Here is a 15,230-nt window from a genome sequence, read left to right as displayed (position 1 = left end):
TCTACAAATTAAATTAAAATATTAGTAATAAATTAAGTATCAATAATATAATAAAAGGAAACATACAATTCTGAAAGACTTGAAAAATCTTGAAATGCTCCAGCTTGAATAAAACTTATCTTGTTGTGAGAAAGAATGCTGTAAAAAGTTATATACTGATTCAATCAATATATATATATAATGTAGTCTACTCTTATTGAACAAAAATCTTACATTTCCAAGATGTCTTTAGCTTTCAGAAATTTGGATACAGGAAAAAGTACAGAAATGTTGGTAATTCCGCAATTTGTCAGTTCGCTATAAACAATGTTTATTGTTATGTGTATAGCAATTTCATGTATAAATAGTCAGCATATGTATATAGCATTATTATGAATATGTTTACTTATAAAAAATACATGTAAATAGATCAAAGACACAGAGAAAATTATGCTGATACAAAATGGATTATGATACATACTAAATTTAAATTTAAAGTTAAATGAAAAACTTCTATTTTTGTGGAACACGAAAAAAAAGGTTCACACAGGGACCTTGTTAATACCACGAAGGATAAGAGTCTCTGTTTTCAACACAAAACTGTCAAGAACATACAGTTTATATGTATGCATTTTACCCATTAAACCTGGAAAACCCGCTATCTTTCTCTGACATAAAAGTTCCTGTACAAATGTACTAAACTTAGAGCAATAAAATCCGATAAACAGGAAGAATAAATATTTTCCTACATACATTAGGAAAAATATTCTTGCAAATGTGGACAATGGAAGCAATATTAGATTAAATATCCAATTTTGCAGTTAACACTAAACATTAAAATTCTCCAACAGTCTTACGTTGATTTTTTTTTGTGTGTTCATAAGTGAAAATGTACCACATTTACAAGAATATTCAACTTTTCGTTTTTTGTTTATCTGGATGCCAGTGTAAACCAACAAAAAAAATAAAAAAAAATAAAGCGGTCCAGATTAACAAGATTTTCTGTATATGTTACTGAAATGGAATAGAAATCACTAACATTGAAATTGTGTTTTCTGGATATTCATCATTTGGCACTGGGAACTTTTTTTGAATGTTGAGAGCAGTTCGGCAATATGCTATCTTTCCTTTTTTGCCTTTAAACTGACAACAAAACAAAGCAAAATAAAAACATTAAAAATATTCAACAAAACTCTTTCGGTGTCGTTTTTGTAATATTTTCTTTGAATAATTATGTAGTAAAAGTTAATAAAGTTGATGAATTTTACATAATGTTTAGAATGTGGTAAAATATTAAAATAGAACCATAGTAAATTATCTTTATTTTTAAAAATTATTGTATATCCGCGAAACTATCCAGAAAAATTAACTTAAAAAGCCAAGCCTCATGACAATATGATTGGTTATTGTAGTTTAGATGGAGGATTATTCTTCACACCTTCATAGGTTTTTAGACCAGGGGATACCATAATAAATACAAGAATCCAAGCTTTTTTTTATAAAATTTATCATTACCTGCCCTTAACCGCAATAATTCGAATAAACCAGAGGTTGTACATTGCTACAGGACATCACAAAACGCAAAACAAAAATGGTGCCAGTCTAAATCCCACCACATTTTCTCCTGGGTAATTATATTGCTAACAATATTTGGGTTAGGGTGGCGTTAGAATTTGGGTGGGTCAAGTACTAATATTATATTTATTCCCCTATATTAATTTTTCTTCCTTCATTTTGACAAACTTATTTCATTACTGTAAAAGAAAATTATTAAGATTGTAGACCAGCGCCACAAAAATAAATATGCCAAGTTGCAATACATTTGTGCAACAAAATTATAAAAAAACTTACTTTTTTATTATCACAGCCACATACACTGTTGTCAATGAAGCAGGCATATGATTGTGTGAATATAAAAAACATGACGAAGATCCAAATATAGCAAAAATCCATGTTTACAATTTGAATCCCAATCAATGTTTTTTAAAAGTGTGGAGGAAGCAGGCCATGGCAGGTCTTCTCAATGCTTGCAGTAAACTTACGAAATATACACAATCAATAAACATAATAAAACATATCCTAAATACATTATTACAACATTACAAACTCATTCCAGAATTTGTAGGAATACTGTTTGAAATTATTCAATAATACAAGAATTAGTTAAACAAATTATAAGGCAGTCTGACTGTTTGACCGTTTACTTTACGGTTAGATATGGGCCAGTCTGGAAAGTATGGCAGATCTCGACAAGATCTCACGGGTACATGCCCAAAAAAATCTGGGTGACCGGGTGCAACAAAGGTCAAATTTCAAAAGCACTCTGTATTGCATACATTGCACTGTAAACGTATGCTGATGCAATAAATAAGGGTGCACAAGCGTTTTACATATATTCAGGGTGCAGTTTAGATTTGTTTCATGGTGCTTGCAATACTTTCCACAGTGGGATATGGGTTCAAGAGTTCATCTTACATGTTGCCCTAAACGGGGATGATTGCAATAAAGTTAACAAAGTTGTTCAGTGCATTTTGTCAAACGCAAATGGCGCCAAATTCGAAATAGGTTTAACTCTATTTAAATCAAAATGGAACAGTCCTGCTGTATATAAAGGAGTATACCGCTTAAACAGCGAATTTGCTATAATATTTGCTTAGTTCTGCTTTCAATCCTTATCCTTTTACAAAAAAATCGTTAAAGTTCGTTTACGGTTCGGAAAAAGTTATCCCAAGGCTGATCCACAATAAATCCGTGCCCTTTCGATTCTATTTTCACGTTAAGTTATTTTTTAGAGCTGTAAACAAAACAACCAATTTAAAACTCCCTATTTTCACCTTTTTTACTGTGCTCATCCGTTTTAAGTAGGCTTCAAGCCATAAGACCAAAATAAGAACAACATCAACGTAGAAATAAAACACTGTTCGGAATAGACCAAAATAGGACTAATACCTAATACCGGTAGTCGTAGTAGCGTCTAAATCGGAGTAAGTCCTGAACACCTTGGAATAAGACCAAAAAGGTCAGAGTCAGGCCAACGCAATACTTTACCTAACCCTAGGCTTGCCATTTTTTAGAAACGTAAATCCGGGACGCATATTAAAAAGTGCAAACAAACTTTTCAGGCCCCTATTTTTAAGGGTGGCTTGTTTATTTAAATTGTAACCGAAAGTAATGTTCTGTTTTGTGAATAAAATGAGTCGGGTAAATAATTTTTACAATTGCGTCCCTCGTGAAAGCAGCAACAATATTAGGGCGTACATGTTGGCAAAGGCGCTGTGTCCATAACAAATTCGTATTCCCCGGGCCAAATCATTCTCAAGCATAGGTTAAGCAAATGTAAGATTCCATCAAGCTGGCCTCTTAAAAAAATTACACATTATTATACTCTGCGTCATTTGCTTGAGTCGCATTATTGCCGACGATTTAAAAAGGTAATTTACCATGTTACTAAAAAGTAATGTAACGGAAAGCGTAATATTCTGTCTTGAGTGCTAAATAGTGTGTAAAGTGGTAAACATTTTAATTTCTCTAATCGTTAATTGTTGTACAGCATGACGGTCGACCCTTGACAATTTTTTTTATTATTGTGCCTGAAAAGGGTTAACTAAATGCTTTCACACAAATGGAGTCACATTCTTTAGCCTGTGTGGAAGCAACATTTAATCGGATGGCATGTTATAAATTATCGCATTTATCTGCGTGACTGTGAAACATCTAATTGTTCGTCTTCGCAAACTTCAATTTTACAGTTTGTTGAAACAAAATTCCAGAGCATGCGGTTGAACTCCGACACGGAATTGATTGGGATAACTGTAAAATTCTAGACTGGGAACCACAAAAGACGGTTCATTGAATCATTACGGATTGACAAATCTCCTAACACCATGAATAAAAAGGATTCATGGTATCCGGCAATCTACTCGTCGTTGCAGCTATACGCAATAGCTGATAAACGCCCGTTGTCCGACGGCGCAGTTCTGCACCGGATGACTCCGGCGCGTCACAGCTTATCGCATACTTCATTTTACTTCTCAGTATATAAGATGGCTAACGCACTCTGGTTTTAATTATTAACCCTGATGAGGTCAGCTGGTATCTGCTGCCGAAACGTCGGTTTATACTTCGTTTACACCAGAAGAGCGATTTATATTTATTTAATGTAAGGCTTAAGTTGGAAACATTAAAACTTATTTCTCTTAAACTATTTTCTCTTAAAGGCAATCAATATGTTATGACTTCAATTTGATTTATAATGCTGAAAACCCGCGACATTTAGCGATCAAAAATTACTAACAAACGTTAAACTTTAAATTGTAACAGCAATTGTTTAGACTTGCGTAATATTCAAGCAAATAATACCGGCACCAAACTGCGTCATACGTGAAAAAAATCCTTGAAAATAAAACTTGCCTAACGGTGACCGGTTTGCGACGGCGCTCGCTTACCTTTCTCAAAAAGATATCTTCAAGCACCCGCCGGATAATATCCATTTAATCTTTTTACTTACTACACACAAAAAAGAAAATAGTCCCAGCAACCTCACCCCCAGAAAAATATTTCTTAACACCCGCTGGAAAAATATTCAATTTATGTTAAAAAAATTTGTTTGACAGCCTTACCAACCAAAAATGAAAAGTTAAAAGAATAACTTAGTTTTCAGAAAGAATTGCTAAATGGCTAACTCTAGAGTTTTTACATTTTTTAATTTTTTTTGTAAATCTCAAATTGAAAAATCCGGGACAAATTGGTTAACCGGGCGGGACACCGGGACAAGGCCTTGAAACCGGGACTGTCCCGGCCAAACCGGGACGTATGGCAAGCCTACCTAACCCCAAACACCACTCCTATGTACATCAATAACTCCCCTAAAAGAATTAACCCTAACTCATTCTTACCCCACCCATTCCTCGCCAATAACCTCAAACAGGGCCAAAAGTCCGGTGCCAAAATAGCGGCGACTAACGGCGTCGGTCATCTGGGCGCTCAAATGTCGAAATCAAAACAGCCGATGCCAGACCGACGGCCCGTGATCGCCCTATACCCTCCACCCTCAGTATCAGACGTTATTTTGGCCATTTATGCCTTATTCGGATGAATTTACGGCGTATTTACTTCGACAGATTGAGGTCTTATTCAGACGATTTCGATCTTATTCTGTAGGCTACTGGATATTACAGCGTATTTGGTTTTATTATGTCGTTGGTCTTAATATGGTTTTATGGATTTTTCTGCTTTAGGTATTTTAGGTATGTTTCCATTTGGACACGTTCAGTCATATAGAGTCGATTTGGTTCAGTTTGTTGTCGAAACAGGGGCGGATTTAGGTAGGGGTGGGGCATTGGGGCCAAGAAATATCCAGAAAATTTAATTTTTTCATAACCTACATTTTCCATGCCTTATTTAACGCATCGTAAAAAGAGGAAAGGGAGAAAAAAGAATTAAACAATTCATTTGGACAATTTTTATTGGTTGGTATATCTGAGAAATAGGGCCATTTTTGCAAAATATTGCTCGTTATTTGTAGTTGTGTCACTTGTGTTGTGTATCAGAGGGTCACAAGGGATTATAGCGTTAGGAAAACTCGAATCTAAGCCCCCATAAGTAGTTTTGAAAATTTTCTTGAAAAAGACGGGAATCTTATCAAACACCAAAAGCAAGATATAGAAATGTGGTGAAAGACAGAAAATATTTTTAAAAAACTTTTGAATCGCCAACTGGAGACATTGTCAACAGAATTAGCTCGGATCGACTAAAGCAGGTGAAACCAGAGAGCGAATAAAACCAATTGTGGAATCTCCGTATTGTTTTTGTTGGACAAAATTTTGCCCTTCAAATTCTCTATAAAGGTGGAAAGCTTCCGATATAAAGTCCAAATCCGGCTATGGAAGAAGAAATGGTTGCTTGTTTGGAAAAGTGCATCGCCATCAATCACCAGTAATCCCAGAAAGTGTAAAAAAAAACTTGACAAATGTGTGATAAGAATATTTATTGGCTCGTCAACTCGCTTTTAAAATCCTTTATACGATATCTGTGAGCGCCGCATTGGCTGAAAGAAGCTTTTCACGTGTGCGTCCATTGAAAACGTGGGTAAGAAACCGGACTGGTCGAGAGCGATTAGGCAGTTTGGTATTGCTGCATGCACACCGGGACGAGATTACTACTGACGAAATCACCGCTTTGCGAAAAGTGAAAACCGCCTACTGAATTTTGTTTTAATTAATGTGATTTGTAAATTTTCACACGTCTGTTGTGTTGTAAGTGTTATTATTCTAAAATAATTTTAAGAAAATTTCATAACATCAAAAATGCCCCCGGACCTCCTCTTAAGGTCCTATGGGTGATATAGTCGCGAATAAATCTCCCTATTTGGTATTTGTTTAAAATTAAACGACCGTAAAATACCCTGTAAGGATAAAGTAAAGCTTAGCAGTGAAAATGTCTGGATCAGCATTTGAAGTCCTAGTGGTGGTACGGCTTTAAAGACCCGCATTTATTTTGTTGCGGAAATTTTTTGTAAACTATTTCAATACTAAAAAAAAATTGCTATCAATAAAACATTCATATTGGAAATATTTTGTGCGTTTTCATACTTATGTGTAACATTTAGCATTGAAATGTTCAAGGAACAAAGTCTGCATACCAGTCCTTAAAAGTCTGCATACCAGTTCAAATTTTTACTTAAGGTCGATAATAGCTCTACATTTTGATACTACTGAAATGGAATTATGCTACTTGTACAATTATTTCGGAGCTAACACAGAGCTTTGAAGGTATGGCAGTATAGCTCACCCATCTAAAACTAATAAGACTGATTTTTCTGCATACGGAAACAAAATGGTTCACACGTAATTGCGCAGTGCACGAGTAAAAACAGTTTTATTGTTGTCGGCGATCACTCGAGCACAGCCACGTCAAAGCAAAAGTGGTCCGATAGAAGTTGATCTATAGTACGTTGCGGTCAAAGAATTACGTTTTAAAATTTTGAGAAGTTAGATCAATCACATGTGAGCGATCGTGTGCATCAGATTTATGGCGATAAAGAGATTTATTGCGCAATTAAGCCATTGCCACTGGTGCAGAGAGCATGTTGGCTGAATCTGTTAATTAGCAGAAAAATTGGTAAGCTGGATCAAAGAGCACTCTGTAAACCCTTCAGCAAAAAGGTTTAAACTTTTAATAACACATTTCCCACCACTAGCCGATTTGTTTTATGTAACATCGCAGCGTGCAATGCAACCGTGCTTATGCGGGCTGGGTGGTTTAGGCGGGAGCATGTGGCTGAACGCAAATTTACAGTGTGGTCCCAGCACATAGAGTCGCCACCTTCGAGCATCCAACATTTTGTTGCGCCTCCCCAGTGTCATGGCATTAAATCGCCACAATCCTGTTTTACAAAAAAGCAACAAAAACGCACATTCTCCTGTTCGGCGACGGCGAAATGACACGATCAGTCTAAAGAAAGAATAAAGAAAAGTTCTACCCCTACTCAAACAAAGCTTATGGCACGCGTGGCTTTCACCGTTCTACCAACATCATGGTTGCCGCGATGGCAGGCCCATGTGACGATAAAACTTGCGCTAAAATATGAAATATGTACAAGCCTGAAACGCGAATTGAAACAATAATTAAACGGGGGACGCGAATACTAACAATGACGGTGCGTTTCTGACCGAACAAAAACAATAACACAGGGGAGAAATCCATACAGAGGGCCAAGCGTATCAAAAAAGCACCGCGTGTCGGTATACGTGGTAAGCGAGCGCCTTGCGCATAAATACAGTAATTTCAAAAAGCGTATGTTTCGACGGACAGAAGTTTGAATTTTTGCCGAGATTAAAAAGGCTAATACTGTTGTTATGAATTACTGCCGAATTTGGTTTGAAAAGCACAAGCGACACAAACTTAAAAAAGCACTGTTAGTCACAAGCGGTAATTATTTTTTTATGAACGCAATCGTTGTATTAATGCCATGGAAAGGCAAAAATCTATACATTGAAACCTACATACGCAAAGCGCGCCAACACAAAAACGCACTCGTGGGTCAACACATATAGGGAAATTACAATAGGGTGCAACAGTACCAGCAAAATAAATCAAAAATACATGTTCGCATTATAGTTCGTTGATATTTAGGAAAGCAACATAAGAAAATTTAGTACCTTGGCGCAAGACATATGAAAAAAAGTATTTGGTGCAGTACCACTTTTTTGCTAACTTGATATTAACATAAACTTAAAAATCCACCTGGAAACATGTACAAAAGATATATGGCTCAGCGGTATTATTGTTCTGGAGATATTTGAAACTCACATTTCAATTTATATATAAACTTAAGCGTCGTTTTGATCAATGACAAAGCGAAAATTATAATCGCACAACCACACAAGCAAGAAAAAAACGACCAGGCGAACATTTGTAGTCAAGCCAAATAAACCAAGCAAATTTGCCAGCAGAAAAGCAAAGTCACAGCAGAGCAGTAAAGCACTGTGCCGTGCGAATATAAGTGTAAAAAACACAGGTTATTGAAAAACTCTCTGATCACTTACTTTGTCTAAATGAGAATTATGGCGAATTGAATGGCAAATCGTATACACATTGTCATGAGACGCAAGAACTACATACTCTAGTAGTTTATGGTATTTGATCGAAAGGCGTTGTGTTTGTAGTGGTGGTCAGCACCAAAGATGACTAACATACATTAGTGGACACACAGTAATAATCCTCAAAACAAAAGAAAACACGCGGTGTCGCGCACGAGCCAACGCTAATTTACTCAGTGCGGCGACGTAAAAAAAACTAAAATTACAAATTAGAAAAACAGCAAGTGAAAATATCATTAGGGATCGATTCGCCTCCGACAATATACGTCAAAGTGCAGTGGGCATTCCATGTTGTTCAAGAGATTCCGTTAGTTTACTTTAGACGTGGATTCTAAAAAAAAAAAAAACAGTTATTGTTAAATTTGAAGCGGCAACTTGCACATCGCTGCGCACGGTATCTCATAAATAAACAAAAATTAGCAATAAAAAAAATTGATGATATAAACGCAATTGTACGTCTATTCATTTCTAACCGATTACCCTAAAAACTATGCGCATTTGTGGATAAAAAAAAAACTAAACAAAAATATTGTTTTTACAGATTAGCGCAAGTGAATTTTTTTTTGAAATTATAAACATGAACGGAAATTTTATTGATAATAATTATTTTTTAATCGTCAGTATTATGCACAGCATGCGAAACATTGTTAATAGTGTGCGTTGCAGGGGCGTCAGTGACCTGTAAGTGCATAATTAGAAAGCGAATATGGACAAACATGTCGTGTCACTAAAAGTATCTGTTAGACAAATAACACCTACGAAGAAAGTCTCCAGTGGCAATATAAAGCCCTAAATTGACTTGTACGTTCGCCCAAACAAACTTAAAGAACTAACGGTGGAATGTCTTAAACCACCGAAAAAAATGGACGGCTTAACTTAAAAAAAATTAGAATAAAATAGTTTAACCCTGTTCAAATTGTTTATTAAATTTTTCTTAAAGTAATTACAAAACAACTGATCCGAATATTTATATTTTATAAATTGTAAACAATTTCGAGATCAAAATATAAAATGTCGTGAAATAGTAGATTTGAATAAACTGTTTGGGCAAGACGGCGACACCTTGATGACGCAGTAATTAGGTAAACGGTGTCGCAATGGGAAATAAATTGATTTTACGTAATCAATAAAAAAAAAAAAAATGAATTCCACCATACATTGTGCTTTAAATATTGCAAGCTTGCTATTGCAAAGTGTACATCTTAAATATAAATCCTTAGTGAAAACACAGAATTGGGGTTTTAATTCCGTTTCTGCAAAGACTGCGTGCTCTCAGAAAATTTACCATATTTAATTTCAAACTGTGTCCCGCGGCATACTAGCGTGATTCAAGTGATTCTCAAGAACGCCGCAAACACTTGGAAAATACCCTACTTATATTACAAATAGTCATGCATGTCAGACTTGTAAGCACACTATATAAAAAAACTATTCAAATATCTAACTTTTAGTTTTTTGTATACTAAGCAGGTTTATCAAGTTATGATATTGTTGTTTTGTGATGTTTTTTTATTCTACCGGTGTCGCAAGCTAAAAACATTTGAGAGCCACTGCTCTTTTGTCACGCCAAAACAAACCGTTAACAAAAAAACTTGCAGAATTAAACTCAGTAGGTCACGGCAACAACAGCCCTCTACAGCCGCTAGCCGAGAGTTTTTAAGCTTCCCAAATTACGTTGGCATTTACGAGTCTGCTGTGTGTATTGCACGACTAAAAAAACATCGAAGTGGCGTTAAATGCGTGAAAAAAAACAGACTATCGTGAGGAGGCAGCCAACCATGCTTTTTAAAAAACTGAGCACTTCAAGCAATATTACGTGTAACCCGCTGGCCTTATGTTATACGTTTTTTTCAAGCTTTTCATTTTTGCTTTTGGCTGAATGGTTTTAAATGTTTAAAACTAAATGGTTTCAAACGGGAAAATACAGACAACGGCAAAAATAAGGCTGCAGCTTGATCGACAATACATTTAAAGGCCTTTTGTAATTTTGAGCACACTAAATGCTTAAAGTCAAAGCAAAATTCATGTTTTAATGAATTAATGTAATTGACTAAAAGGGAAAAGCATTTCCATATCATAAGGTGCACGCTTCTGTTGGGTTGTCGTTAACTGACAGATGTAATAGTTCATTCGCCAAATGTGCCTTATGTGAATTTCTGTTCGGCAACTGGGTGAGTTAAACGGAAATGCTAGAAGAAAAATCGGTCTCAGCAAACGAAGATCACAACTTCGCTGTAACCGTGAAAACAGTGTTGCGCACGCCAACTCCAACTTACTGCGCGACTGTCGGTGTTCCTTGGCCAGTCGCCGGGCGTCGTCGCTCGGCTGGGGCGCGAACTTGCTGCTGCCCAGTGCGCCAGCGATCAGACGCTTCGCCACAGCGCTGCTCGTCTGCGGTCGCTTCGAGCGCGCTTCCTCGAACTCTGCGTGTCGGCAACGGATCAACAACGGTTGAAAGCTCACAATTTGCGAATTCGCAGGTGTTTGTGCGGGCGGGCGATAAGTGCTTGTTGGTATTTTGGAGAGTGGCAAAATGCGCGCGGGTGGCTTTCGAAAAGGGAAGACTGAAAATGGCGGATTTTCTTGGGTCAGTATTAGGGCAGGTCGATAATATTGGGTCGGCGCCGATAGCCGATGCAAAGTGAGAGTATCGGACATCGGTACTGGTCTCATACTGGGGTCGTATTTATGCCGATTCTCTATTAAACCAACATCGGCATAAAGCTAAGTTTGAGACCAAACGGAGCGTTTAAAAATGGTTGAAATAAACGAATGTATAACTAAAAGCTTCGTCGCTAAAGAATTTTGACTAAAGGACTTTAAAAAATATTACTTTCACGATTTAATTTTTTGTTTTGCTACCTGTGCCATTGTAGTAAGGACATCTCATGGTGTCGGTTTAGACATTTAATAAAAAAACTAGCGTATGTATTTGAATAAAATCAAAAGCATTAGACATCTTTTGTCTGTATATGTCAGGTAATATGCACCTGCTGTCTAAAGCGTTTAAAAGGCTGGGCATTAACCACAATAACCAGTTGCAAGCGTCTAAACATTTTGAACTTTGTGGACATACAACGTTATTTAATCTACATCACGGCAGGGGGCTGCTGTAACATAAGTCACGTAATCGTGACGCAAGCGGGAACAAAAATATTTAGCGAGTGTTTTTTTGCGTCTTAGGGGTTTGTTTTGATTTTACATTCGCAGTAAAAGTAAACGGTGAAAAGGAGGTTCTTATGTTGTAGTTCTCGACGTCAGCGGCAGTAACTTACGTAAAACACAGTTTGGATTGGTGCCCACATTTATAGTTACAACGGCTGTTTTCACTCAAAACTTAATGTCACGTCGCACCACTGAAAACTCCAGCTGGAATTATTTGCGAATCTCAATCATTAAACTCTATATTAACATTATTTCAGGCAAGGCGTCGATAAAAAGGTCGCAGGTTCTATAGGATTCACTATAGGTATTTTTGCACAAATATGTCGTTGAATTTCAATTTTGGTTAATTTTGAGTTGCTTCGTTTCGCGATGGTCACTATCTAAACCGTGTTAGTCCGGCAGTATGTTACAGTGGGGCCCTTCAGCAAAAGTCCTCCATAAACAACCGCCACTAATGGCCAGAAACGACGTGAGCAAACATGGCGACCACGTCAAACACTGGTCAGCGTATTCAGCGCATAGTTGATTTGCCCACATATCTAGGTCACCCGGTGTTAGTGCAAACGTTGAGAATTCCGGCGCGACACGAAAGGGTTAAACTTCGAGCAAGCATTAAAAGCAGACAAAGATGTCTCGCGGCGCGCCTTCGTCGCGAGTGTGATTGATCGACGTTTCACCCACACCACCAAGCCGTGCACTGGAAATATGTAAACCCAGCTTGACAATATAATGATTCTATACGCCACTTTGTTTGATCTTCGGCTTAAGTTTTTCGATTTTTTAAGGTATTTTAACTTTGTTGGAACTTTTTTTATAATTTGTCGATTTAAATTTACTCCATAATACCACAAACAAAATAAAAGTGCATATATAGTGTAGCGGCGAACTTCCATTGGTCTTATGTACTTTAAATTAAATTATTTTTAAGAAAAAAATCTTGAAATCAACCATGAATATGATTTAATATGAACCCTTTAAATTAAAAAAAACGAGGAATCGTTACGTTTTTGACCAGTCCTTAGTTGAAACCACTATTTACTTCAAACACGATGTCTCGCCTTTCGCCGCCGAGAACTTTATTAAAACACCCGGGAAAATTTTGGAGTTTGTGGGCGTCATGTAACTGGGCCTAGGACAGGGGCTGAAGAGCTACTGTGCGAGCTCAATGAGAGCAACTTGGATGTGACATACCGTCGTTCTCTATCTTCTTGTCGGCTTTCTGCTGCGTAGCGTCGGTGGCGTCGAACAGCGGTCGGCACTGGAACGCTTCGAAGTCGTCGGCTAAAAGTTCCTCGGCCAGTTCGGGCGTGGGCAGGACCAGAAGGGCGTGGCTACCGTCCACTCGGGAGAACCGCAGGCCTCTACACAACCGAGAACATAGAGATTCAACAACTATTAGGCCCTACTTTATATTACAAGCACAAATGGCAATTTATTCAGGCTTGTTGCACACTTAAAAAAATCAGAGACATTTAAAGAAAGTTTGTAGTCTTTTAAAGATCTAAATTTGTAACAGTATGAACAACATGTACCATAACAAATAGTTTAAACTTAGTTTTACAAGGACACATTCTAACAATATAACTTCAGCTGCACATAAATAAATCTAACAACTATTGAAAGACTTTTAGAAAAACAGAGGATTTTCAGACCTTTTAATAGGAAAACTTTGTACCAACCCTGTAACTATGTTATATGGCCAAGCTTTTCCCAATTTCAAAATATGATGTTTTTGTTCGTTGTGAGAGTGAATTTTTATTTATGCTTTCTATGACAAATTGGCGCAATAAAAAAACGAAACGCATTCGTAAGCGGTAGGACTCTATGGCAAATTCATTGCCGTCTCCGAAAAACGTATCCCAATCTCTTGGAATCTTGCGACGGAGAACAGGAAATGCACAACCATTAGTCAGGCCTGACTAACGAAAACCAATATTGCACGTAAAAATAGCGACGGCCGTCAGTAATGCCTCGTGCGAAAACGAGTTAGAATTGATCGCAAAGTTGACGACGCTTCTACAAGGTTTTTCTGGTTAGTTCAAGAGTTTGATGACACGCCCTAAGAGGATTAGGATCACCAGTTTAAAGGAAAATCCCTAATTATATATGGCATTCGTATTAACAAAGCACGGATATGCCAGCGGTTGAGTGGAGTTTGTTTATAAGCGATAGTATATTCAATTGTAGGTTAAAAAATGTAAACGTGAAGAAGTCACACGACATCTGCATTTTGCCAACACAGTTACATCTACATTTTATGCCATTGCAACAATCCTAAGAAAATGTCAGCCCAATATAAAAACAAGGCAAGCGCGTAGCAGCCAAGTGACAGACTGGATGATACATGGGGGTTGCTGTGTAAGACATTCCAATGACGCCGAACAGTTTTGCGCAACCCATGCACCAATGTCGTAATTCTACTTAAGTCAACATTTAACAACAACACGCTGTCATGAATGTTACGTTCGTCGTTATTTTATGACGGCAAAGTTGCGCGGCTCTGATGGGCGTTTTCACTTTGTCTGGCCGCAAAGAATGAGACTGAGCAGGTCAAAATCTAATCCGATCTATTTTGCATATATACGTGACAGTGACAAATGCAAAGCCACTTTACACAATAAACGTGTTTAAAATGAGTGTTAAACGGCGTATAAGAGATTGTTATGGCAGAAGAACATAGCTTTGCCCGACTTACCTATTATTTTAAGTATATTAGGCTATACTACCGGGAATTATGTCATTGCACAACGAAACTAAGCTGGTGAAAAATGAACTAGGTCACATTTGTTTTTTTAAGGTGTTTAACGTATTTTGTGGTACTATAATGGAAAAAATGTCCCTCTTCACTGCAGTCTTTTACAATGCCATGCAGAAAAAACAGCATGGCCTTCTCGATGCCTAAGTGCGTTTATTACATAACGTGTTTCTGGCACAAGGTTAGGGCAGAAAGTTGTCGGCAAATCATTAACAAAGGTTAAAGAACGCCGTCTTTGGAACGCAACCGCCCGACGCTTCAACAGCGAGTTACAGGCGCAGATATTCAATCAAGCATCGCTTGCGCGTATGCTGTATATGTCATCAAACACGGACATCAAGAGGCTCCGGTTGATGATTTACCTGTATTTGCCAAGGTACTTGGTGAGGGCAAGGTCGCTAATGCCAGCGGTAAAGCCGTGCGCCTCCACGTATCTCAAGTACTTTGCGCTCTTGTAGCGGTCCTGGTTTGGCCGCCAGCTGTTGTAATCGAGCTCGGGCGCCTGAAAATAAAAAAAAGAAGTGTTGATGAACCGCTTTCACAACCATCATAATTGAAAATTTACAGTTCGGAGCAACGTAGGTTGATATACATTTTATAGTACGAAACGCACAAGGTATTAATTACAATGAGCCAACTAGATAAAAGTAATTTAAGTTTTAAAGTTTAAAGAAAGTTACTGGATTAACTATAATAAATTTATAAATAAACTGACTACTAGTAAAAACGAC

The 15,230-nt window shown here is 37.3% G+C and overlaps 2 protein-coding genes across 2 annotated transcripts in view; both read right to left on the bottom strand.

The window, feature by feature from the left end:
• Positions 1–2: 2 nt before the first annotated feature.
• LOC146163995 (uncharacterized) lies at positions 3–2,071 on the bottom strand. Its single transcript, XM_083381582.1, has 4 exons — positions 1,831–2,071; positions 1,019–1,122; positions 214–297; positions 3–138 (listed from the first exon to the last, which is right to left on the bottom strand). The coding sequence occupies exons 1-4, from the start codon at positions 1,930–1,932 to the stop codon at positions 33–35; spliced, it is 396 nt and encodes a 131-aa protein (XP_083237708.1). The 5' UTR covers positions 1,933–2,071; the 3' UTR covers positions 3–32.
• A 5,735-nt stretch (positions 2,072–7,806) lies between these two features.
• Positions 7,807–15,230, bottom strand: part of LOC146163994 (uncharacterized) — a 32,260-nt gene continuing 24,836 nt past the window's right edge. The window contains exons 8-11 of the mRNA XM_083382310.1: positions 14,862–15,001; positions 12,936–13,105; positions 10,856–11,002; positions 7,807–8,910 (exon numbers count right to left, since the gene is read on the bottom strand). Coding sequence (XP_083238436.1) covers positions 8,888–8,910; positions 10,856–11,002; positions 12,936–13,105; positions 14,862–15,001 — 480 coding nt within the window. The 3' untranslated portion in view covers positions 7,807–8,887. The remainder of the gene's footprint in view (positions 8,911–10,855; positions 11,003–12,935; positions 13,106–14,861; positions 15,002–15,230) is intronic.

This window comes from Ascidiella aspersa, chromosome 2 (genome assembly GCF_963924565.1).
Source record: "Ascidiella aspersa chromosome 2, kaAscAspe10.2, whole genome shotgun sequence".
NCBI classification, from domain to species: Eukaryota; Metazoa; Chordata; class Ascidiacea; order Phlebobranchia; family Ascidiidae; genus Ascidiella; species Ascidiella aspersa.
Note: the sequence above shows the minus strand (reverse complement) of the source record. Positions and strands in the feature narration are given on the sequence as shown.